We start from the raw sequence: 26,079 nt of genomic DNA, 5'->3' as shown, positions 1-26,079 counted from the left end.
GGTCGCGAATGACGTCCTTGTGGCCCCTGAGGCTGTCTCCAATGCCTTCGGCCGCTTTTTCGCCGAGGTTTCGAGCTCCGCTCATTACCACCCTGCCTTCCTCCCCCGCAAACAGGCAGAGGAGGCTAGGCCACCTGACTTTTGCTCCTCGAATTGTGAAAGTTATAATGCCCCATTCACCATGCGGGAACTCGAAACCGCACTTGGCCGATCACGGTCCTCCGCTCCAGGGCCTGATTCTATTCATATTCAGATGCTGAAGAACGTTTCTCCTGCGGGTAAAGGTTTTCTTCTTCGTACATACAATCGCATCTGGATTGAGGGACATGGTCCCGCATGCTGGCGCGAGTCTATTGTTGTCCCGATTCCTAAGCCAGGGAAGGACAAGCACTTGCCTTCCAGTTATCGACCTATCTCACTTACCAGCTGTGTCTGTAAAGTGATGGAGCGAATGGTTAACTCTCGATTGGTTTGGCTGCTCGAGTCTCGACGCCTACTTACCAATGTCCAATGTGGATTTCGTAGGCGCCGCTCTGCTGTTGACCATCTGGTTACCTTGTCGACCTTCATTATGAATAACTTCTTGCGGAAGCGCCCGACCGCGGCTGTGTTCTTTGATTTGAAGAAGGCTTACGACACCTGTTGGAGGGCGGGCATTCTCCGCACCATGCATACATGAGGCCTTCGCGGTCGCCTCCCTCTTTTTATTCGTTCCTTTTTAATGGATCGACAGTTCAGGGTACGTGTGGGTTCTGTCCTGTCCGACACCTTTCGCCAGGAGAATGGGGTGCCACAGGGCTCAGTTTTGAGCGTCGCTCTGTTCGCCATCGCGATCAATCCAATAATGGATTGCCTCCCAGCTGATGTATCAGGCTCTCTTTTTGTGGACGATTTTACCATCTATTGCAGCGCGCAGCGTACACGTGTCCTGGAGCGCTGTCTTCAGCGTTCTCTTGACCGTCTTTACTCCTGGAGTGTCGCCAATGGCTTCAGTTTTTCTGCCGAGAAGACGGTCTGTATTAACTTCTGGCGCTACAAAGAGTTTCTCCCACCGTCCTTACGACTTGGTCCCGTTGCTCTCCCAATCGTGGAGACCACCAAATTTTTAGGCCTTACCTTTGACAGGAAACTTAGCTGGTCTCCACATGTGTCATATTTGGCCGCCCGTTGTACCCGTTCTTTAAATGTCCTCCGTGTTCTCAGTGGTATGTCGTGGGGAGCGGATCGAACCGTCCTACTTCGTCTATATCGGTCGATCGTCCGCTCCAAGCTGGATTATGGGAGCTTCGTATACTCCTCTGCACGGCCATCCATCTTACGCCGCCTCAACTCCATACAACATCGGGGTTTACGACTTGCGATCGGAGCATTTTATACCAGTCCCGTAGAGAGTCTTCATGCTGACGCTGGCGAATTGCCACACACTTACCGGCGCGATATACTGCTTTGTCGGTATGCCTGTCGGCTACTGTCAATGCCCGACCATCCGTCTTATCGTTCCTTTTTTGACGACTCTCTTGACCTTCAATACGGGTTGTATGTCTCTGCCCTGCTACCCCCTGGAGTTCGCTTTCGTCGCCTCCTTCAACACCTTAATTTTTCACTCCCTGCAACCTTTCGAGTGGGCGAGAGCCGCACGCCACCTTGGCTCCAGGCTCAGGTCCGCGTTCACCTTGACCTGAGCTCGCTCCCAAAAGAGGTCACCCCCGGTTCGGTCTACCACTCCCGTTTTTTGGAACTTCGTTCGAAGTTCATCAACATGACTTTCATTTATACAGATGGCTCTAAGACCAATGACGGGGTCGGGTGTTCCTTTATTGTCAGGGCACAAAGTTTCAAATACCGGCTCCCTGACCATTGTCCGGTCTTCACAGCTGAGCTCTTTGCCCTCTACCAGGCTGTTCTTTACATCTGCCGCCACCGACATTCTGCTTATGTCATCTGCTCAGATTCTCTGAGCGCCATCCAGAGCCTCAGTGATCCGTACCCGGTTCACCCTTTCGTACACCGGATCCAACGCTCTCTTCAGCAGCTGGTGGACGTCGGTCCGCCGGTTAGCTTTATGTGGGTTCCTGGCCATGTCGGTATCCCTGGGAACGAAGCTGCAGATGCCGCGGCCAAGGCTGCGGTCCTCCAGCCTCGGACAGCTTCTTGTTGTGTCCCTTCGTCCGATTTTAGCAGGGTCATTTGTCGGCGCGTTGTCGCTGTGGCATGCCGATTGGGCTGCACTTACCGACAACAAGCTTCGGGCCTTAAAACCTCTTCCCGTGGCTTGGACGTCCTCCTCACGCCCTTCTCGGCGGGAGGAGGTCGTTTTAGCAAGGTTACGAATTGGACACTGCCGGTTCAGCCATCGCCATCTGCTGACGGCTGCGCCTGCGCCGTTCTGCCCATGTGGGCACTTGCTGACGGTTAGACACATTTTAATGTCCTGTCCAGATCTTAACCAACTGCGCCTCGATCTTAAACTGCCTAATACTTTCGATGCAATTTTAGCGGATGACCCACGAGCAGCTGCTCGTGTTCTTTGTTTTATCAGTTTGACGAACCTCGCTAAGGACATTTGATGATGTTGTTTTTTAATCCTATGCCTGTCAGTCTCTTTTATCGTGTTTTCCCCTTTTAGTTGTTGTTGTCAACTTGTGCCTCGCGGTGCATTCTTAGAGTAGTCAGGGCGCTAATGACCATTGAAGTTGTGCGCCCTAAAACCACAAAAAAAAAAAAAAAAATGAAACTCTGTACAACCTCTGGTTCTTTCAGTTTATCCAGGTCCCATCTCCTTAAATTCCAACCTTTTTGCAGTTTCTTCAGTTTCAATCTGCAGTTCATAACCAAGAGATTGTGGTCAGAGTCCACATCTGCCCCTGGATGTGTCTTACAATTTAAAACCTGGTTCCTAAATCTGTCTTACCATTATATAATCTATCTGAAACCTGTCAGTATCTCCAGGCTTTTTCCATGTATACAATCTTCGTTTATGATTCTTGAACCAAGTGTTAGCTATGATTAAGTTGTGCTCTGTGCAAAATTGTACCAGGCGGCTTCCTCTTTCATTTCTTACTCCCAGTCCATATTCACCTACTAAGTTTCCTTCTCTCCCTTTTCCTACTGATGAATTCCAGTCTCCCATGACTATTAAATTTTCGTCTCCCTTCACTATCTGAATAATTTCTTTTATTTCGTCATACATTTCTTCCATTTCTTAGTCATCTGCAGAGCTAGTCGGCATATAAACTTGTATTACTGTACTAGGCGTGGGCTTCGTGTCTATCTCGGCAAAAATAATGCGTTCACTATGCTGTTTGTAGTAGCTTACCCGCATTCCTATTTTTTTTATTCATTATTAAACCTACTCCTGCATTACCCCTATTTGATTTTGTATTTATAACCCTGTATTTGCCTGACCAAAAGTCTTGTTCCTTCTGCCACCGAACTTCACTAATTCCCACTATATCTAACTTTAACCTATCCATTTCCCTTTTTAAATTTTCTAACCTACCTGCCCAATTAAGGGATCTGACATTCCACACTCCGATCCGTAGAACGCCAGTTTTCTTTCTCCTGATAACGACATCCTCTTGAGTAGTCCCCACCCGGAGATCCGAATAGGGGACTATTTTACCTGCAGAATATTTTACCCAAGAGGACGTCGTCATCATTTAACCATACAGTAAAGCTGCATGCCCTCGGGAAAAATTACGGCTGTAGTTTCCCCTTGCTTTCAACTGTTCGCAGTACCAGCACAGCAAGGCTGTTTTGGTTAGTGTTACAAGGCCAGATCAGTCAATCATCCAGACTGTTGCCCCTGCAACTACTGAAAAGGCTGCTGACTCTCTTCCAGAACCACACGTTTGTCTGGCCTCTCAACAGATGCCCCTCCGTTGTGGTTGTACCTGCGGTACGGCCATATGTATCGCTGAGGCACGCAAGCCTCCCCACCAACGGCAAGGTCCATGGTTCGTTGGGGGGAGGAAGAAGATGCTGTGATACGCAAATGATTAGCTTCTCAGAGCATTCACACAAGGTTGTCACCAGTGGTGACACCTACAACGTGCTGACATGAGGAAAGTTTCCAACCGATTTCTCATACACAACAGTTGACCGGCGTTGCCTGGTGAAACGTTGTTGTGATGCCGCGTGTAAAGAGGGGAAATGCGTACCATCACATTTCCGACTTTGATAAAGGTCGTATTGTAGGCTATCGCGATTGCAGTTTATCGTAGCGTGACATTGCTGCTCGCATTTGTCGACATCCAATGACTGTTGACAGAATATGGAATCAGTGAGTTCAGGAGGGTAATAAGGAACGCCGTGCTGGATCCCATCGGCCTCGTATCACTAGCAGCCGAGATGACACGCATTTTATCCGCATGGCTGTAACGGATCGTACAGCCACATCTCGATCCCTCAGTTAACAGATGAAGACGTTTGCAAGACAACAACCATCTGCACGAGCAGTTCGACGACGTGTGCAGCAGCACGGACTATCAGCTTGGAGACCGTGGCTGCGGTTACCCTTGACGCTGCATCACAGACAGGAGCGCCTGCGTTGGTGTACTTGACGACGAACCTTTGTGCACGAATGGCAAAACGTTATTTTTTCGGATGAATCCAGATTCTGTTTACAGCATCATGATGGTCGCATCTGTGTGTGACGACATCGTGGTGAACGCACATTTGTCATTGCCATACTGGCATATCATCCGGCGTGATTGTATGGGGTGCCATTGGTTACACGTCTCGGTCACCTCTTGTGCGCATTGACGGCACTTTGAACAGTGGAAGTTACATTTCAGATGTGTTAAGACCTGTGGCTCTACCCTTCATTCGATCCCTGTGAAACCTTACATTCCAGCAGGGTAATGCACGACCACATGTTGCAGGTCCTGTACGGAACTTTCTGGATACAGAAAATGTTCAACTGCTGCCCTGGCCAGCACATTCTCCAGATCTCTCGCCAACTGAAAATGTGTGGTCAATGGTGGCCAAGCAACTGGCTCTTCACAATACGCCAGTCACTGCTCGTGATGAACTATGGTATCATGTTGAAGCTACATGGGCAGCTGTACCAGTACACCCCTTTCAAGCTCTGTTTGACTCAGTGCCCAGGTGTATCAAGGCTGTTATTGTGGCCTGAGGTGGTTGTTCTGGGTACTGATTTCTCAGAATCTATGCACCCAAACTGCTTGAAAATGTAATCACATGTCATTTATAGTATAATATATTTGTCTAATGAATACCTGTTTATCATCTGCATTTCTTCATGGTGTAACAATTTTAATGGCCAGTAGTGTAAAAATTTGTAACATCTAATATATCATCCTTGTAGCATGATATTTTATGACATGCTGTCTGTTGGCTTTTGTTTTGGGTTCTTCAGCTGATGTACGATTCATAATTTTTCTGATGTTTTGCCAGTAAAAGTGGCTGGCATTGTCAAAGCTTCATCCTCCATTGCTGGTGGCGGAGTGTAGTGGAGTCGAGCTCGCAGCTGTAGATTTTATGTACCTTGTGTGCAGATGTCCAAGGACCTTGTTCCATAGTAAATTCGGGTGTGGTTCTTAGCTTGCTATGTGCAGCAGTCGTTCTGCAGCATGGGAATTCAGGATCCGTTCACCTTGAGGTGTTTTTCATTCTTGTTAGTTAGTGCCGTGTTTGTGTATTTCTGTAGCTGCTCTGATCAAGCAGGTGTGATAGCTCTTGTCTACAGCAGTAACTTCCATTTCGATGAATTTTACTGTGCTCAGTCACACACAATGCGTACTATGTACATGTGGAAAAGTTTGTATTGGAATGACAGGATGATCAATGAACACCAGGACCACGTAAAATAAGCGGCATTGCAGGTTGGGGCAGGTGCAGAAATTTGTCTGGCAGAGCATGAGACCAGCCACATAGTAAAATTTGCTGACACAGAAGTTACTTGTGTAGAGATTAGCTATCACACCACCTTGTTCGGAGACGCCATAGAAATACGCAACATGACACTAGCTTCAACAAGAAAGAAGAAAGCTTCAAGGTGAACAGACCCTGGATTCCCTTGCAGCAGTGAATGACTGTTGCAGATAGTAACGAGAGAACTGCACCGGAAATAACTACACCAAACCGAGCAGTCTGTGTGCAGTATTCTGTTTGTGTGCCAGCAGTAGTCTGTTTGTGTGCCAGCAGTAGTCTGTTTGTGTGCCAGCAGTAGTCTGTTTGTCGCCAGCAGTCTGTCACGAAACCTTCAGTTACTTTCTACCATTTTTTGTAATGGACATGCAATTCTGTTCTTTTAATTTGAGTTAGTTTTTATGATGGAATTAGCTGAAATAGCATTGTAAATAAATATATTAAGTGATGCTGATGTTTTTATTTGTGGAATATTCACAATGATCATGGACTTGTACAGGAAATTTATTTCCTGTATTGTCACTTCCAGATTGTTGCATGAGAATCTCTATGTTGAAGCTTTAACATGACAATACATGTAATCATTTGTCATTGGGATAGCAAGATGGCATCTCTGCTTAATGATGGGACATATGTGGTGCACTTGTTGTCTAGGGGTAGTACCTGTGAGTACTAATCAAACTGTCCATGGTCCCAGGTTCGAAACATGCCACCACTTAAATTTGATTAATAATCGTGATTGTCAGCCAAAGACTTCCGGCATAACAAGCCACCCTCATTCTTTCAATGGTCGGCCTTCTCAAAAGGATGAGGAGTGGACAGAGGTTCAGAGCAACTGGGGTGGGTAACTGCCCTTAAAGGCAGAAAAATCAGCAATGATAAACAGCATGAGGATGCAGAAGGCAAAGGAAACCACTGCATTAGAGGCACATAACTTGTATCCTCAGGACATGTGGCCTGTAAGTGAGTGTGTCATGATGACCTCTCCATTGCCAAAAGATTCTGGACTAGTCCCCTGTTCAGATCTCTGGGAGGGGATTGCCGTAGGGGAAGGTGACCTTGAGAAAAAGCTTCAATAATCAATGAAAGGATAACATTCTAAGAGTTTGGCCATTGAATTTCAGAAGTTCAAATGTGGCATGGAAGCTAGAAAATACTGAAAAGGGAAATGCAGAGGCTCAATCTAAATATAGTAGTAGTGGTGAGTGAAGGGAAATAGAAAAGACAAAGATTTTTGGTCAGATGAGTATATGGTAATACCAACAACAGCAGAAAATGGTATAACATAAGAATAATTTATTATGAATAGTGTGTGCCCCCTTGCAGGTCCGGGGGCTAGAATAGGTCAAAGGTATTACTGCCTGTCATAAGAGGCAACTAAAAGGAGTCTCATGCTTTTTGACCTTTGTGATGGTCCTCTGTAGGGTTTGACCTCCATTTTTCAAAATTTTCCTGACGAGCAAGCCAGTTGGGTAAGGGCACCTTACATGGTGCTTCGTGTCCATCGTGCATCGAGATATATAGCCAACTTCCTTGTTCTGGCATTGCAGTCCCACTCATCCTCCATCTCTTGGGTGAGGACACCTTTGTGATTGTTTTCCTCCACCCACTATGCAGTGTAGTTTTCTGCACCGATGATGACCATGGAATTCTTTGCACCTCATATCCAGCACTGAAGCATGTCCGTTGTGGTGGGGCTGCCATGTACCCTGTCGGTTGATGCCTCCACCGTTAACTCCCCATGTGTGCCAAGGAGTAGATGCCACTCACCCTGGGGCATCAGGACTCCCGGCAATGGCCATCATGCCAGGTGGCCTTTGCTGCGGCCGGGAGGTGCCCGTGCTCCCGCACCACCTACTTCGGGTGCAACAACCCTCCGCCCTCCCTCCCCAACCATCAGGGATTTCAGTCTCCACTTCTGAGCCAGAGAAGCGTAAGGCCTCTTCGGCTCCTCTCACCAGGAAGGGGTCCCTTTGGTCACTTTCTTCCAGGTTTCTGCTAGTGGGAAAGGTGACACCTGCCAGTGGCTGAAGAGCCCAAAAGCAGCTGGTTGTAGGGCTTCACACTCATCCTCAGTCCCAGAGACTAAATCAGTGAAGTCCTCCCAGCCAGGGAAACCCAAGGAACAGTACGAGAAATCAGAAAAGAAGACCCCCAAGAACAAGGAACTTGTGGTGGCGCCCACACCACTGCTTCCTAAAAGCTCTGCTGGACCCTCACACACAATGGATATAGACTGCTCAGGCAAAAAGTCGGTGGCAGCAGGTGACCCTGAGGCATAAACTGCCTCATTGAACGTTCCAAACCTTCCCAGTCGCACGCTGATGTCATTCTCCAGTGGAATTGCGGCAGTTTTTTGCACCACTTGGCGGAGCTATGGCAACTGTTAAGCTTTACACCTGCTTTCTGCATTGCCCTCCAGGAAACCTGGTTCCCGGCAATGCAGACACCTGCCCCCTGCAACTATAAGGGATATTATATGAACCGTAGCTATTATAATAGTGTCGGGTGGAGTTCACATTTATGTCGTAAACTCGGTCTGTAGTGAAAATGTGTGCCTTCAAACCCCTCTTGAAGCTGTGGCTGTCAGAATATGGATGACACTGGAAATAACTGTCTGCAACGTATATCTCCCTCCAGATGGTGCAGTACCCCTGAATGTATTAGATGCACTGATTTATCAACTCCCTAAACCTTTCCTACTTTTGGGAGATTTTAACGCCCATAACCCCTTGTGGGGTGGCACCGTGGTTACTGGCCGAGGCAGAGCTGTTGAAACTTTACTGACGCAATTCGATCTCTGCCTCCTAAATACTGGGCCTGCCACACATTTGAGTGTGGTTACTTAGTTACTTGACCATTGATTTATCAATTCGCAGCCCAGGACTTTTCCCATCTATCCACTGGAGATCACGTGACGACCTGTGTGGTAGTGACCACTTCCCCATCTTCCTGTCACTGCCCCTGCGTCAGGCCCACAGATGCCTGCCCAGATGGGCTTTAAACAAGGTGGATTGGGAAACTTTAACTTAAACTCTCCCTGACATGGTAACATCGATGTGACGGTTGAACAGGTGATCCCTCGCTCTTTAGGGTGCCCCCACCCCACCCCCCTCCCCGGCGAAAAACAGTCCCTTGGTGGTTGCCGGAAATTACTGAGGCAATTAGGCAATTAGTTGGCAAGCTCTACAGTGACATGAGCGGCACTCTTTACAGTATCTGATAGCCTTTAAGCGAGTCCGTACCCGTGTATGCCAGCTTGTAAAACGACGGAAACAGGAGTGTTGGTAGAGGTAGGTGTCGACCATTGGGTGCCATATGTCACCTTCCCATGTCTGGACAAAGATCAGATGTCTTTTTGGGTACCAGACCCCAACAGGTGTCCCTGGTGTTACCATCAATGGCGTGCTCTGTACCGACGCAAACGCGAATGCCGAGCACTGTGTTTGAACCTCTGCGTTGGAGAACTACACCCCCCTCCCCCCCAGCCTTTTGCACCCTGAAACGGCGAGTGGAAAGGGAAGTCCTCTCATTCACTACACGCCACAGTGAACCCTTTAACGCTCCATTTATGGAGTGGGAGCTCCTCAGCGCACTTGCACATTGACCCGGCACAGCTCGTGGGCCGGATTGGATCCGCATTCAGATGATCTCTCTTCTGACTACAAGTGCCATTTCCTCATCATCTTCAACTAGATCTGGTGTGATGGCATCTTTTCATCGCAAGGCGGGAGAACACTGTCGTTCCACTGCTCAAACCCAGTAAAAACCCACTTGATGCGGATAGTAATTGGACCATCAGCCCTACCAATGTTCTTTATAAGCTGCTGGAACATATTGTGTGTTTGTTGTTGGGTTGGGAGATGGAGTCACATGGCCTAATAGCTCCATGTCAGGGCGGTTTCTGCCAGGGTCGCTCTACCACTGCTAATCTTGTGTCCCTCAAGTCTGCCATCCAAACAGCTTTTTTCAGATGCCAACATCTGGTTGCTGTCTTTTTTTACTTCCGTAAAGCATTTGACACGACCTGGTGACATCATATCCTTGCCACATTGTATAAGTGGGGTCTCCACTTATCCAAAACTTCCTCTAGCTCCGTACTCTCTGTGTCCAGGTTGGTGCCTCCCATAATCCGCCCCCCCCCACCCCCCTCCCTCATATTCAGGAGAATGGCATTCCTCAGGGCTCCGTATTGAGTGTGTCTCAATTTTGTAGTGCCAATCAACGGCTTAGCAGCAGCTGTAGGGCTGTCGGTCTCCCCTTCTCTGTATGCAGATGGCTTCTGCGTTTTGTACTGCTCCTCCAGTACTGGTGTTGCTGAGCAGCACCTGCAGGGTGCCATTCACAAGGCACAGTCATGGGCGCTAGCCCACAGCTTCCAGTTTCCTGCCGCAAAGTCGTGTGTCGTGCACTTCTGTCAGCGTCGTACCATTCGTCCGGAACCTGAACTTCATCTTATTGATGATCCACTCACTGTAGTGAAGATATAGTGATTCTTAGGACATCCAGAAGCTCAATTGACTTAGTCAGCGTAAGCAGAAGTGCTGGCAGCATCTCAGTGCCTTCCGCTGCCTGAGCAACACCAACTCGGGTGCAGATCGCTCTACGTTGCTGCAGCTCTACAGAGCCCTTGTTCAATCCTGCCTTCACTATGGGAGTCCGGTTTACGGCTCGGTGGTGCCCTCAGCATTGCGTTTAGTCAACCCAGTGCACCACTGTGGCATTTGCCTAGCGACAGGAGCTTTTAGAAAGAGTCGGGTGACCAGTGTCCTGGTGGAGGCCAGAGTCCCTCGATTGTGGATCTGATGTGCACAACTTCTTGACAGTTTTGTTGCACACATTCGTAGCTCCTCTGAGCATCTGAATTACTGTCTTCTTTTCCCGCATGCAGCAGTTTACCTCCCGCATCGGTGGCCAACATTAGGGCTCACGATTTCGGTTCGCGTGTGATCCCTTCTCTCTGAACTGGAGTCCTTCTCTTTACCATCTCTGCTTGAGGTCCATTCACGTACACCTCCACGGTGTATACCTCGGCCGAAGCGTTGTTTGGACCTTTTGCACGGCCCTAAGGACCATTTTAACCCCGACGCTCTCTGCTGTCGCTTCCTCTCAATTCTTGACGTGTACTGGGACTCCGAAGTTGTTTACTCGATGGCTGATGGTAATGTTAGCTTCGCCTATGTTCAGAGACCATATTGAACAGCATTCCTTGCCTGCCAGCTGCAATGTATTTACTGCAGAGCTGGTGGCCATATCTCATCCACTTCAGTACATTCGTTCCTGTTCTGGTAAGCAGTTTCCTCTCTGTTCTGACTCCCTGAGCAGCTTCCGAGCTACCGGCCAGTGCTATCCTCGCCATCCTTTAGTAGCAAACATGCAGGAGGCCACGTCTGCCTGGGAACGGTCCACTTGTTCAGCGGTGTTTGTGTGGACCCCAGGACACGTTGAAATCCCAGGTAACGAACTTGTTGACAGGCTATGCGGAAACCTCCCCTGGAAATGGGTATCTCTGATGAAACTGCCGTGTGTTCTGTCTTATGTCACAAGGTTTTTCAGCTTTGGGAGACGGAGTGACGTAACAGTATGCACAACAAACTGTGTCATTAAGGAGACTGCGAATATGTGGAAGTCTTCCCTGCGGGCGTCTTGCATAGAATCAGTTGTTCTTTGTCGACTCCGTATCGACCGTACGTGGCTCACACCTAGTTACCTCCTCCGTCACGAGGACCCACCTCAATATCGCTGTGGCTTCCAAATTACAGTCGTTCACCTCTTGCTGGACTGCCCACTTTTAGCCGGTCTGTGGCGGACTTTTAAATTTCCCAGCACCCTACCTTCAGTGTTAGGCGACAATGCTCCAACAGTAGCTTTAGTTCTATGTTCTATTTGTGAGGGTGTGTTTTATCATTTGATATGAGTTTTAGGGTATGTCCTTTGTCCCTCTGTGTCCTCCACTGTACGGCTTTTAGGGTGGTGGTTTTAATGTAATGCAGAGTGGCTCTCTTCTCCTTTCTATTCTCATGATCAGCCAGCCATGGTAATCTGCATTCTAGTTTCTAATTTATTTTTTCTACTTCAGTAATTGTCGTAAACCTCTTTGTCTCACTTTGACTCGGACACATAAACAAGTGATCGTTACTTAGTTTCTGGAATATGACAGTTTTGTCTCCTGTTAGGATTTTGTATCGACATCTTGCTTCCCGTTGATAGAATTTTTTAAGCATTTCCTTACAGTAATTGACACTTCAGTTTTGTGGCATTTGTTGGGACTTTTTCATAGCTAGATGTTAATGCAAAATCAAATACGTTGCAGTCTCATCGTGCCTTGGGATGTATCACAATAAGTCATGTGCCAGTCCTTCCGGATCTCATCTTAACATAATTTACTTCTCACAGAATCATGTTTGTGATGAATTGTAAACAGCCATCTGTGAAGGTGATTATCAAAAGTTGAACAATAGGATTTGAGGCACGGTTGTTGATTTTGGCCATTACAAAATTGTTAAGTCATATAACAAATCTCTCACACACAATTTCCATTTTTCGCAAGTTTCCTTAAATGCAAGCTGAAAAACCTTAGCCAGTTTCTGGTGAGCTGCTAGAATGAGTATGGTACAACTGGTGTCGTGCTGAAGTGGGGTTGATTGGTTGTGATGACACAGTTCTGTAGCAGTAGCCTGAAGTCTAGTTTAGGGTGAAAGGTGATAACTTGGTCGAGTTGATGAAAGCAATGAATGCGAATGCTAAGTAAAGGTTGTTGTAAGACTGGCATCTAGTATAGTCTAGGTTCATATTTGTTTGTATTTAAACAGTTCACTACAGCCGAACACTGGTTGTGCTGTTGTCATTCTAGTTGTTCGTCTGTTTCTGAGCTGTTTTTTCTAACAGTAACAAATGAAAAACTTTAAAACAGTGGTAACTGTGCATTTCACTAGGTGACACTACTGTGCTGTGTAATTTGCTAAATATTTGTAAATACCCTGATATTTTCTGATGTCTTGTAACTTTTGTATTTATATTATTTCTTTGACTATTAACTTTTATTTTTAACACGGCAAACCAATCGTAATAGCATGTTGTACTATCCAGTGTGTGTAATCCACAAATACGACCAATCATAGAAGAGATGATGATGCGCATCCGTCCAGAAGAGGAGGTGAAGATGATACGGAGACGTGTGGCTATGAGTGAAATGAAAAAGAAGTCTGAATCTGATGAAAAAAATGTAAGTTTGCACTATTTTAAAAAAGTCTCTGTGGTGATTATTTGCTGTTATATATTGTTAGAGGTCTAGTCGTAACAGATCTTCCTATCCATTCTTTTTGCATTAGCGTTACCATTACTGATACACCTGTGATTTTCCTCTGTACTTTATCATTCATAGACTGCTTGAGCAGATAGCAGCAGACCAGAGCAGCAGACCAGATCTATGTCATTCTGTTTTATGTATGTGCTTATTTAACCCAGAAATTGTCATGATGGTGTAAGATGTCTCACCATAACACTATGAATACAAGTAGCTCCAGTACACATGCACACAGAATGTTTTATGAGGCTAGGACAGTTGGTTAGCTGTGGTCTTGCTGAACGCACATATCTGGTATTTGCCTGAAGTGATTTAGGAAAATGACAAAAAGCCAACATCTGGGTGACAGGACAGAGCAAAATATTCCCGAAGATGAAGTCGGTGTCTGTACAACTGCAATGCTTCATTCAGTTGGTTCCAGTTGTTCATTGTTCTTATGTTAATTACATAACCTGCATGTACTCCCTCGATGGTAATATAGGTGAGCCATAATGGTGTGGTTAAAATTTGGGAAATCCAAGAATCTTGGGTTGTTGCCAGATTGTAATCAGTCACTTTCTGCTGCAAGCCTCGGTTCCACTTCAGTGTTCGGTGTGGCAGTGAAATGTTACATGTCTCAGTGATTGGGTATTTTTCATAAGTCTGTATGCCATGTTCTGAGTGAGCAGACTATTATTTCAATAGCTCTGTCTGCAACAAATTTCAGCTGGTAATAGCGAATATACTGTTAATGATTTATTAGAGGAGGAGATGCACTTGGATCGTAAGAAGAGATTCCAAAATCGGATATTGGGTTTTAAGGCATACCCAGATGCAGATACTCGGATCACGATTGAGTAATGAAGAGTAGAGAGAAGTGTAAGATAATCTTCTGGAAGAATCAAAGTGGAAGGAGTTGGATACTGAAGCACTGAGGATGGGCGAGATGTGTTTGAGGTTATCTAAGGCTGTAGATGCTGTGACAAAAAATTCACAGTAGGCAGTTCAGTTGAAGAGGAATGAACTTTCGAAAAAAGGGCAGTCACTTAAGTTGAACAGACAGACATAAAGGCAACGAAAGTGACTGTAAAGAAATGTTGGGTTACAGAAGAAATACAGGGTGAGCGCAAAGTCTTGCCCTGATCATAAAAAATTATAACAGAATAACCATTTGTCATAATAAGTTACATTTGATGCTGTTACATAGGCTAGTGTTACTAGTTGTTGCGACCAGTAGATGGTGCTAGTGCTCCACAACACCAATGCGGTCTGTTAGGTCACGTTAATTCCTTTAGAAATGGCATCAGAGCAGGTGAAAGAGCAGTGTGTGCTTTCTTTTCACAAAACGAAATCACCAGTCGGTGTTCGGCGTAAATTTCGGGCTTCCTATGGACGCAGCCCTCCTGACTTTAAATCGGTAAAGCGAGGTATGCAAAGTTTAACGAAACGGGCAGTGTTGAAGATCGTCCTCGAAGTGGCAGGCCTTGTGTAAGTGATGCAACTGTTGATAGTGTTAGACAATCATTTTGACAGAGTCCGTCTAAATCGACTCGTCGAGCTCCTTGTGAACTTCAGATATCGCAAGCAAGTGTGGTGAAGATTCTTCGTGAAAGGCTTAGGTTGTGTGCTTACAAAGTGCAAATCTTGCAGGCCTTGCAACCGAATGATTTGCTGACACATGCTGAATTTGCAGCTGAGATTCTAAACAGGATTGATGGTGCTAATGATTACTTAAATCGCATATTCTTTACTGATGTATCCACCTTTCGTGTCAGTGGAATGGTAACGAGGCATAATGTCCATACAAGGGGTTCAGAGTCTCTACATGCTACTGTACAGTTACTGTGAAACAGTGAAAAAATGAATGTTTGGTGTGGCCTCATGCATAACAAGGTTTTTGGTCTGTTTTTCATCACGGAAAAATCCATTACCGCTAACATTTACTTCCATGTTTGGCAACAGTTCATTGCCACACAGTTAGAAGAATATAGACCGTGGATACTTTTCCAGCAAGATGGAGCACCCCCCATTGGGCTTTGATAGTGCGTGATTTCCTGGATGAAACATTTCCGGATCGGTGGCTTGCAAAGAACGGTCCAACACCCTGGCCACCCTGCTCTCCAGATATTACGCCCCTTCACCTTTTTTTCTGGGGCTATATCGACGAGGACAGTCTTCGTCACACCAGTTGCTGACATTGATGAACTGAAGGCTAGGATACAAGTTGCTGTGGATACCGTGACAGAATACATGTTACGAAACACCTGGTGGGAACGTGAATACCATCTCAACATTCTCCAAGCTACCGAGGGAGCATACATTGAGGTTTACTAACATAAGTGGTCTAAAAAAAACTAGTAACTATGTAACTGCATCAAATGTAAATTATGATGTACTTTCAACATAGCAGCACAGTCAGCAATTGTGATAATCTAATATATAAGACACTATCAGCCTCGATTGTGGTAATGAAACAAACCTTTACCTAGGTTTCAGCCCAAATAATTGAGCCTTCTTCAGAAGATATACCTGAATCTATAATTTGTCTAAGAGGGCATGGTCTAGAAATAAGACATGCCCTCTTAGACAAATTATAGATTCAGGTATATATTCTGAAGACGGGTCAATTATTTGGGCTGAAACCTAGGTAAAGATTGGTTTCATTACTGCAATCAAGGCTGATAGTTTCTTATATATTAGTAAATTATTATGTCAAATGGTTATTCTGTAATAAATTGTTTTAATCATAGCTGCACTAGTTGGAACACTCTCCCATAACCTCCAGGCCTCGATCTTCCCTAATTGCTGTCCTCCATCTGCCTCTGCCCACTTCTCTTCTCCCCCTCTGTAGCACTGCACACCAGTGTGCATGGGTCAGTGAAGTGGTGAAATGCACCTATTCTAAACTCGCCAAATTACTTGTGCTCGAGCTACAGAAAGTGGTAGTAGTTGGGGTAATTCACTGACAACTTCAGGGAATTGCTTCCGATGTATGAACACATAGGCTAAGAAGTGCACTGTCCAGTGAAGGAGGTTATGTAGAGTAACATAGTGCTTTTTAATTTCATTTATCTTCAGTAAAATTTGTAAGCAAATGTGGTGCCATATTATGTCTGAATTACCTTCATTCAAATATTTCTTGGAATAGTCTTTCGCCAGCCGGAGTGGCCGTGCGGTTCTAGGCGCTACAGTCTGGAGTCGAGCGACCGCTACAGTCGCAGGTTCGAATCCTGTCTCAGGCATGGATGTGTAGGATGTCCTTAGGTTAGTTAGGTTCAATTAGTTCTAAGTTCTAGGTGACTGATGGCCTCAGAAGGTAAGTCACATAGTGCTTAGAGCCTTTTGAATCAATAGTCTTTCATTGTGACATTCTCAACCATTTTGTTTCAAATACTACTTCCAAATCAGTTTAAAGCTGATGTGACATTCTTTTGGTTTTGGCTGACACTATTTTTGAATACTGAGGCGAGTATTTTTTGTACTGTAGAACAATAAAAATTCATTAGTAAATTTGTTGTGTGCTACTTTACCTTTCCTTCATACTGTGTTCTAATAACTTTTCTCAGTATGAATAAAATATATAGTAAATTATTACATATTCCTGTTGTTACAGAGTATTAATATTGAACATGCTATTCATATTGAACATTATACTGGGTGTACATAAAGTCCAGGAACACTTTAAATTATTTATTGCACACGAACTAAATATTGTACAGATGTCATGCATATTGCATTTTGAAGAGAAACTCTGAAAGGTGCGTTTTTTTGCAAGCATTCAGTACGCAAACCGTGAGTGACTCGGCAGATGTCAATATGGTAATAGAATTCTTGCCATGCCCGTACCAGTGTGGCAGTCACTTCTTGTATTCTCCCGGAGCTCTTCTACGTTGAGTGGTAGAAGCAGTACGTACACCAGATCATTAATTTGTCCCCATAGAAAAAAAAGGCTCTCACAGTGCGATTTGGCGATTGGGGTAGCCATTTCATGAAGCAGCTGTCCCCTTCTGTAACACGGCCGTGTTTTGGCTAGCACTGACTATTGGCAAATTGCCAAACTACGCTATGGCTGTATATATGTGGGGGGGGGGGGGGGGGGGGGGGAAGAGAGAGACTTTGAGTTTCTCTTCAAAATGACATATGTATGATATCTGTACAGTGTTTGGTTCTTGTGCAGTAAATAATTGAAAGTGTTCCCGGTCTTGATGCACACCCTGTATTCATATTTCTTAGCAAACTTGTTTACAATGCTAGCTCAATGTGTAATAACCACCATTAAATCAAGTGGCAACTAAAAGTGTTTAATTAGCAGCCATGGACGTTAGATAAATAAAACTTGCTCTCACATACAACAAAAAATTACTTCTGGAAAATTTGGAATTTCAACCTGGAAATCTCAGAAATTGTATGATGAGTCATCACCTTGAGCTTTTTTGCATGTTGATTGTTTTCCATATTTCTCAGCACTGACAGACAGTTTACTAAATTTATTGAAAATATTTATATAGTATGTCTGTCTTCCATAAACAGCTATCTGATGACTGACACTGGTCTATCAGTCCAGTTGTCATTACATTCAAGCCAAACCCACAAAAATAACAACTAATTATTAATAATGCTGCATTTTATTTCTTGCAGTCAAAGGAAGAAGAAAGGTTAGCGTTGCTAAGAGAATACAAAGCATTAAAAATGGAAGTCCAGGAAAAGAAAGCAAAGGAATTAGCACAAAAGGAGAGGATAGAATCTCTTAAAAGAGAGATCAAAGAAAAACGTACGTCTTTTCCAATGTTGGTTAGTTAATGCCTTGTAATATGCAATAGTTGATTTTAATTATTATTAATATTACTATTACTAGTAGTGTTTCAATATTTATACCACCATACTGCTGAAATTCAGTCCCAGTAGTGATCATTCAAATGGTGTCATAAACTGTTTTTGAGAGTGTGCTACAGAAAGTGCTAAAGTTGGAGAAAAATGTATGAGAATTCAGGCAAAGGAATTGCTAAAAGTATATAGACATGGGCACCATTAAAAGGATAGACTGCTTAAATACTACTTTGATGGTTGCTAGAAAGTTTTTCCTTTACTGCAGTGTAATTGATGTGCTGCTACTCTGTCAGAAGATTATAGGCATCTCTGCAATCATCCAATATCTTTCTTAGAAGCAGAGCCACATGACATCATCTGAAAATCTTTTTGGAAGGTTTCACATCGACATATATGCATTATTCCATCCAGGAATTTCCAGTGTTATGCATTCCCACATGTTGCATGATGTTGAAGAGAGAGCGGGGAGGGGGGGGGGGGGGGTTGAGAGAGAGAGAGAGAGAGAGAGAGAGAGAGAGAGAGAGAGAGAGAGAGAGAGACTGAAGGTCATCAGTAAAGAACATGTAACTAACATTTCACAATTTGTTGTGATCAACCATAAAGGAACTAGTAGTACATTGGTAATAAAAAAATACATGCATAATAAATATACTCATTTCAAAGATGTTTCCTTTTCAGTGTATTATACTTAAACTATCTTGTCTACCGTGATCAATTCGATGAGATGATAGGAGTTATACAGTTGCTCTCAGATCCGCAGCACTGTAGCAGATGTGATTTCATGTCAACATCTAGATAGTTCTTTGCTCCAGGAATGCATCATTTTCACTTTTTGTCTTCATTTTACAACTCCTTTTAGACACATTCATTGTGATCAACCATTCTTCAGAGACCTTTAATGTGTGACAAAATTAGTGTTGCTTGCAAATGTCAAATTTTTGAATTGTTCTCCTTGCATTTTGATTCCTTTGCCAAATTTTTCTGTTGTCCTCCACTGCTTGTTCAGTCTACCTATTGAATAGCATTGGGGATAGGCTACAAACCTGATTCACTCCATTCTTGATCACTGCTTCCCTTTCGTGTCCTCAGACTCACAGCTGCATTCTGGTTTTTTATAAAAGTTGTAAATAGTCTTTTGCTCCATTTTTTAATTATACAACTTTCAGTATTTCAAATAGTGTATTCCAGTCAAATTTGTCAAAAGAATTCATGTAAATCTACAAATGCTATAAACACTGATTTGCCTTTCTTTAACCAATCTTCTAAGATAAATGGCAGGATCAGTATTGCCTCATATGGTCCTACATTTCTCCAGGGAGATGTGATTATTCAGAAGTAATGACAAGGATGGGCTTTCTGTAAGTTCTGGTAGAAGTCTTGTCTGTATGTAGCCACTTTGTCAGTGACATTGTTGTCAAGGTTATGCAGTGCACACAGCCAAAGAAAGTGTCAGGACTGTTTGACTGGTGAAATGAAAGCTTTGAAAAAACTTGACTAATGCCAAATGAAAAGGCAGAGTAACAGGCGGAATATAATGCCCAATTAAGTCCCACCTCCAAGGTGTCATTGAGGCAAACAGTATCACTTTTGTGAGGAGTGCCAAAGACAATCACACAGTTGGCTATGGTGCTGAGTCTTCTCCCCACCCCACCCCCCACCCCCTCCCCTTTTCCCCACAGCATGACACAGCAGGTAATGTCTGTTTGCCATGGGAATTAAAGGTGACAATGTCAGCTTGTCCTCAGGAAATGTAATCTGTCATTTTTGTATTGGCCTTGTCTGCAATTTCGTAGACACAGCCTTTGATCCCATAAAAGCATTATAACTGCCATATTTTGAAGGTAAAAACAGTCATACTCGGCAATCTACACATTGTGATTTCACCATTTCTTGGTTGACATTGCGTGATGGGCTAACAGCTTGAAAGTAAGGAAATTATTCAGTATTATGTGAATGAAAAGGTGTATACAGGGTTGTCCATTGATCGTGACTAGGCCAAATATCTCATGAAATGAGCGTCAAACGAAAAAACTACAAAGAACGAAACTTGTTTAGCTTGAATGGGGAAACCAGACGGCACTATGGTTGGCTCGCTAGATGGCGCTGCCATAGGTCAAACAGATATCAACTGTGTTTTTTTAAATAGGAACCCCCATTTTTATTACATATTCGTGTAGTATGTACAGAAATATGAATGTTTTAGTTGGACCACTTTTTTCGCTTTGTAATAGATGGCGCTGTAATAGTCACAAACGTATAAGTATGTGGTATCACGTAACTTTCCGCCAGTGCGAATGGTATTTGCTTCGGGATGCATTACCTGTGTTAAAAGGGACTGTTCACAAATTGCGGAAAAGGTTGATATCGTGTTGACGTATGGCTATTGTGATCAAAATGCCCAATGGGCGTGTGCTATGTATGCTGCTCAGTATCCTGTACGACATCATCCAAGTGTCCAGACCGTTCGCCAGATAGTTACCTTATTTAAGGAAACAGTTAGTGTTCAGCCACATGTGAAACGTCAACCACGACCTGCAACAAATGATGATGCCCAAGTAGGTGTTTTAGCTGCTGTTGTGGTTAATCTGCACATCAGTAGCAGACAAATTGAGCGAGAATCGGGTAGCAGACAAATTGAGCGAGAATTGGGAATCTCAAAAACATCTGTGTTGAGAATGCTACATCAACATCAGTTGCACCCGTACCATATTTCTGTGCACCAGGAATTACATGGCAACGACTTTGAACGTCGTATACAGCTCTGCCACTGGGCACAAGAGAAATTACGGGATGATGACAGATTTTTGCACGCGTTCTATTTTACGACGAAGCGTCATTCACCAACAGCGGTAACGTAAACCGGCATAATGTGCACTATTGGGCAACGGAAAATCCACAGAGGCTCTGAAAAGTGGTACATCAGCGACCTTGGCGGGTTAATGTATGGTGTGGCATTATGGGAGCAAGGATAATTGGCCCCCATTTTATCGATGGCAATCTGAATGGCGCAATGTATGCTGATTTCCTACGTAATGTTCTACCGATGTTACTACAAGATGTTTCACTGCATGACAGAATGGCAATGTACTTCCAACATGATGGATGTCCAGCACATAGCTGGCGTGCGGTTGAAGCGGTATTGAATAGCATATTTCATGACAGGTGGATTGGTCGTCGAAGCACCATACCGTGGCCCGCACGTTCACCAGATCTGACGTCTCCGGATTTATGTCTGTGGGGGAAGTTGTAGGATATTTGCTATCGTGATCCACCGACAACGCCTGACAACATGCGTCAGCGCATTGTCAATGCATGTGCGAACATTACGGAAGGCGAACTACTTGCTGTTGAGAGGAATGTTGTTACAGGTATTGCCAAATGCATTGAGGTTGACTGACATCATTTTGAGCATTTATTGCATTAATGTGGTATTTACAGGTAATCATGCTGTAACAGCATGCATTCTCAGAAATAAGTTCACAAAGGTACATGTATCACATTGGAGCAACTGAAATAAAATGTTCAAATGTACCTACGTTCTGTATTTTAATATAAAAACCTACCGGTTACCAACTGTTCGTCTAAAATTGAGCCATGTGTTTGTGACTATTACAGCACCATCTATCACAAAGTGGTCCAACTAAAACATTCATATTTCTTTACGTACTGCACAAATATGTAATAAAAAGTGGGGGTTCCTATTTAAAAAAATGCAGTTGATATCTATTTGACCTATGGTAGTGCCGTCTAGCGGGCCAACCATAGCGCCATCTGCTTTCCCCCTTCAAGCTAGACAAGTTTCGTTCTTTGTAGTTCTTTTGTTTGATGCTTATTTCGAGAGATATTTGGCCCAGTCATGATCAATGGACCTCCCTGTATAGTTGAAGCTTACATTTGTACTGGCTCATAAAATTGTTCAAACAGTGCCTAAATATTTAGCACTCTATGAAAGATTAATATTCAGAAGTTGGTAACAAAATGGTGATGCAGCGGTGTCTTATTCTGATTGTAACTGTAAGTCTTCTGTTAGCAATATGGAGCTGGTTGTTTAATAGGACCGTACCAAGACATTAGTTTTCAGGACAATGAAAAACATGAAACACTGCATAAAAATTGTCAACATATAATTTGAAGATTGGTTTGCTGTAGCACCAACTGATATTTGTTTTTTATATTCTGTCATATTTGCTGGGCATCTACTTTCCACTAACTTCTAGTGATAAACCAGCAGAATCACAGAGGACAATAGTAACATTTCAAAACAATGTCAACGACATATAAAGAAACACAATTAGTTATTTCAGGCAGTTCCATAACGGAGATGATGATGACTTTTGATTTCATTTCCGTGAAACAGATGCATTGTAAGAGTTATTAGCACATGCCACTTCATCACTCATAGCTTTCTTCATAACCAGTTTGTGGTTCATACTCTCCCAAGTTCCAAAAGCTTGTCACTTGACAGTAACATTAGATAGATGTTAGTCAGACAAATGTCCCAGTGCTCAAAACTATGAATTCCTCTAGTGAGACAGTCTAGTGTTTGGTTATGTTGGAAAAAAGGTGAGAAGAGATTAGAGAGACATCACAAAGAACTGCAGTTGGAGAGAACAGAATATGTGGATGAAGAAAGGTGAGTACTCAAGGAATGTGAATTTTAAAATTTTCCTGGCGAATTGACTGTTCAATCAAATCTCGGGCTTGCAGCCGGTCATCATTCAATACTTCGCACGATATTTCAACTGGGCACCTGCCGGTCATCTTCAGGTGAGCCGTCGCAAACTGGTGAAAATGTCCTCCGTTCCGCAATATATATAGCGTACTGTAACTATTCTGCGCATACGTCGAAAACTTGATAGATGAACCACACTGCCCGCCGGCAGCGCCCTCCCTGGTGGAATAGTGGAACTCAGTTGCCCTCTGCATTGCTGTTTGCCACGGCCGTTGACGCACTCTGTCTTCGATTTGAGCAAATCGTGGAGATGATGGGATACTGTGCACTGTCCAGCTGGTAGCCGCTGTCACGGTTTAACAGATTTTCCACCAGTTGTATTTCTACGGATTCTTTAATAATGGAGTCCCAGAAAGATGTTGCTGTGGACAAAATCATTGTTTTCTCATACTCCATTGAATGTCCAATAGAAATACAATGTTCAGCAATAGCGAACTTGCTTGGCTGCAAAAGGCTGGTGTAACGTTGATGTTCAGTGCAGCATTCTTTCACGGTGCGTGTGGTTTCACCTATGTAAGCCATACCACATTGGCACGGTATCTTGTAAATTCCGGCCTTTCGTAGTAACAGACTGTCCTTAACTGATCCCACAAGGTCCGCAATCTTCGATGGTGGGCGGAAAACCACTTTTACCTGAAATTTTCGGAGGATTCTTTATTGTTAGTGCCCTGTTACCTTGTGGTGTTTAGAAGGCTAGAGGTATGGTCTGCTAAGTGACTCTACCTATAGGAGGATTGATTACGATCCTACAGGACGTGTGCAATGGAAAACTTCAGCACTATTAAATTCCTCCTCCTTACCGCAAGAGACCATCAAGAGGTTAAGACCACATGGTTGTGTACCTCCGAGACTGTATGGCCTTCCAAAGATTCATAAAGAGGGTCTTCCACTGTGTCCAATAGTGAGCAACATTGGAGCTCCTACATATGATTTAGCTAAACATCTCACTTCCTTACTGAGACCTTTCGTAGGCAAGTGCTCACGTCACATATTTTATCAGTAGACTGGGGGCTCTTCGTCTTAGCAGTGTAGACCTTCTAGTAAGTTTTTATGTGGTCTCACTTTTTACAAAAGTTCCTCTTGCAGATTCTTTGACACTGATTGGTAACATGTTTCCTGTTGATATCACTGCTTTGTTCAGGCACGCTCTTTCTGCAAATTATTTTATGTTTAATCAAGATTATTTTGAACAGACTGATGGTGTCGCCATGGGTAGCCTCCTGTCTCTTTCGTGGCCAACCTTTTTATGGAGGATTTTGAAGAGAGCCCTTGAATCAGTTACTCTGAAACCAACAGTATTTTGGTGGTATGTGGATGACACTTTCATAGTGTGGCCTCATGGAGAAGATAAATTAATGGAGTTTCTACATCACCTCAACTCCATTTATAGCAACAACCGGTTCACCATGGAAATAGAGAAATATTGTTGTTTGCCTTTCTTGGATGCCCTGGTTCGAAGGAAGAATGATGGTTCTCTAGGGCATTCAGTTTACCGGAATCCCACTCGTACTGATTTGTACCTGCAAGCATCGAGTTGCCATCACCCATTGCAAACCATGAGTTTGCTTAAAACACTTGTTCATAGAGCTCATACTGTCTCAGATCTAGATAGCTTACCTCAAGAACTCGCCCATCTAAAGACAGTATTCAGTGAAAATGGATATCCCATCCGGCAGATTAACAGGGCACTAACAGTTAAAACTAAGAAGCAGGAAGTGAATAAAGAGGAGAACAAGCCGGAACAATCTTTAGCTTTTCTTCCTTTCGTTGGCAACACTTCGTTTAAAATAGAAAGAATCCTCCGAAAATTTCAGGTAAAAGTGGTTTTCCGCCCACCATCGAAGATTGCGGACCTTGTGGGATCAGTTAAGGACAGTCTGTTACTACGAAAGGCCGGAATTTACAAGATACCGTGCCAATGTGGTATGGCTTACATAGGTCAAACCACACACACCGTGAAAGAACGCTGCACTGAACATCAACGTTACACCTGCCTTTTGCAGCCAAGCAAGTCCGCTATTGCTGAACGTTGTATTTCTATTGGACATTCAATGGAGTATGAGAAAACAATGATTTTGTTCACAGCATCGTCTTTCTGGGACTCCATTATTAAAGAATCCATAGAAATACAACTGGCGGAAAATCTGTTAAACTGTGACAGTGGCTACCAGTTGGACAGCGCACGGAATCCCATCATCTCCACGATTTGCTCAAATCGAAGAAGACAGAGTGCGACAACGGCCGTGGCAAACGGCAATGCAGAGGGCGACTGAGTTCCACTATTCCACCAGGGAGGGCGCTGCCGGCGGGCAGTGTGGTTCATCTATCAAGTTTTCGGCGCATGTGCAGAATAGTTACAGTACGCTATATATTGCGGAACGGAGGACGTTTTCGCCAGTTTGCGACGGCTCACCTGAAGATGACTGGCAGGTGTCTAGCTGAAATATCGTGCGAGGTATTGGACGACGAGCAGCTGCAAGCCCGAAATTTGTTTGAACACTCAAGGAATGTTTGAGGTCTTCTAAAAGAACATGACAACCCAGTTCTTATTGTGTAGATTAACATCCATTATTTTCACCCAGGTCATGTTTGAAATGTTCTGTTATCATTATCTTTCTATGCTAGTATTATTAAATAACCTCATACAATACTGATGCTGTTTGTTATAAACTTAGTTATTCCCTCTTTCCTGCAATTATCAACTTACCCTGCCAAGAATGTTTCCCTTAGTCTCCATTTGACAGTAACATTGTCATGTGTAAAAGAAATTTTGCTTCCTCCTGCAATTGTTCAGCAACTAAGTTAAAGAGCATTTCTCTCTATTCCTTCAACAGCATATTTCATTCACAACATGAGTGATGCATGATTGATGCATGTAGAGTGTAGAGTCTTCGCGTAGATGATCCTGGTCTAGGAGGAAGTGTGGTCGTTGTAGGACTTGTAGTATTACAGCTTTCAGTTACTCGTATTAGACACCCTTTTATTTCAGATCAAAAAGCTTCAAGTTTGCTACATGAAATTCGTGAGCTGAACAACCTAACTTTGACTGTGAAAGCAGCATCTCAGCAGCTTGAGAATGGCATGAAGCTAATGTGTGACAGTAATTGCATCACATCGTACGGCAAGAATGCTAAGCAGGTAAGTGAAGAGGTCTACTATAGCATTTATTTTGTTGTTAATGTAACTGTATGTATTTGGTTGTTGAGGGTGTTACCTTGCTGCATTCATTAAGTTATTTGCCCGTTCAGTGTGCCAGCAAAGGTACTTTCATAAAAGAAATCTGTCCCCCCCCCGCCCCTCTCATATCTTCTAGATTCATAGAGCAATTTCATTATGATCCTAT

The 26,079-nt window shown here is 43.9% G+C and overlaps 1 protein-coding gene across 14 annotated transcripts in view; it reads left to right on the top strand.

The window, feature by feature from the left end:
• The window catches only part of LOC126143126 (disks large homolog 5-like), a 556,312-nt gene that overhangs the window by 476,081 nt on the left and 54,152 nt on the right, over positions 1-26,079 (top strand). For 3 of the 14 annotated variants that reach the window (XM_049915330.1, XM_049915331.1, XM_049915332.1), the window contains 3 exons: positions 13,025-13,117; positions 17,816-17,948; positions 25,726-25,874. The exons of 8 other annotated variants lie outside the window; for them this stretch is intronic. In XM_049915330.1, the coding sequence (XP_049771287.1) occupies positions 13,025-13,117; positions 17,816-17,948; positions 25,726-25,874 (375 nt within the window). Of the gene's footprint in view, positions 1-13,003; positions 13,118-17,815; positions 17,949-25,725; positions 25,875-26,079 lie in introns of those variants that run through there. 3 more of the 14 variants (XM_049915338.1, XM_049915329.1, XM_049915328.1) reach the window with 3 other exon arrangements.

Source organism: Schistocerca cancellata, unplaced genomic scaffold, assembly GCF_023864275.1.
Source record: "Schistocerca cancellata isolate TAMUIC-IGC-003103 unplaced genomic scaffold, iqSchCanc2.1 HiC_scaffold_782, whole genome shotgun sequence".
Lineage (NCBI taxonomy): Eukaryota > Metazoa > Arthropoda > Insecta > Orthoptera > Acrididae > Schistocerca > Schistocerca cancellata.
This window is presented reverse-complemented; position numbering and strand designations above follow the sequence as displayed.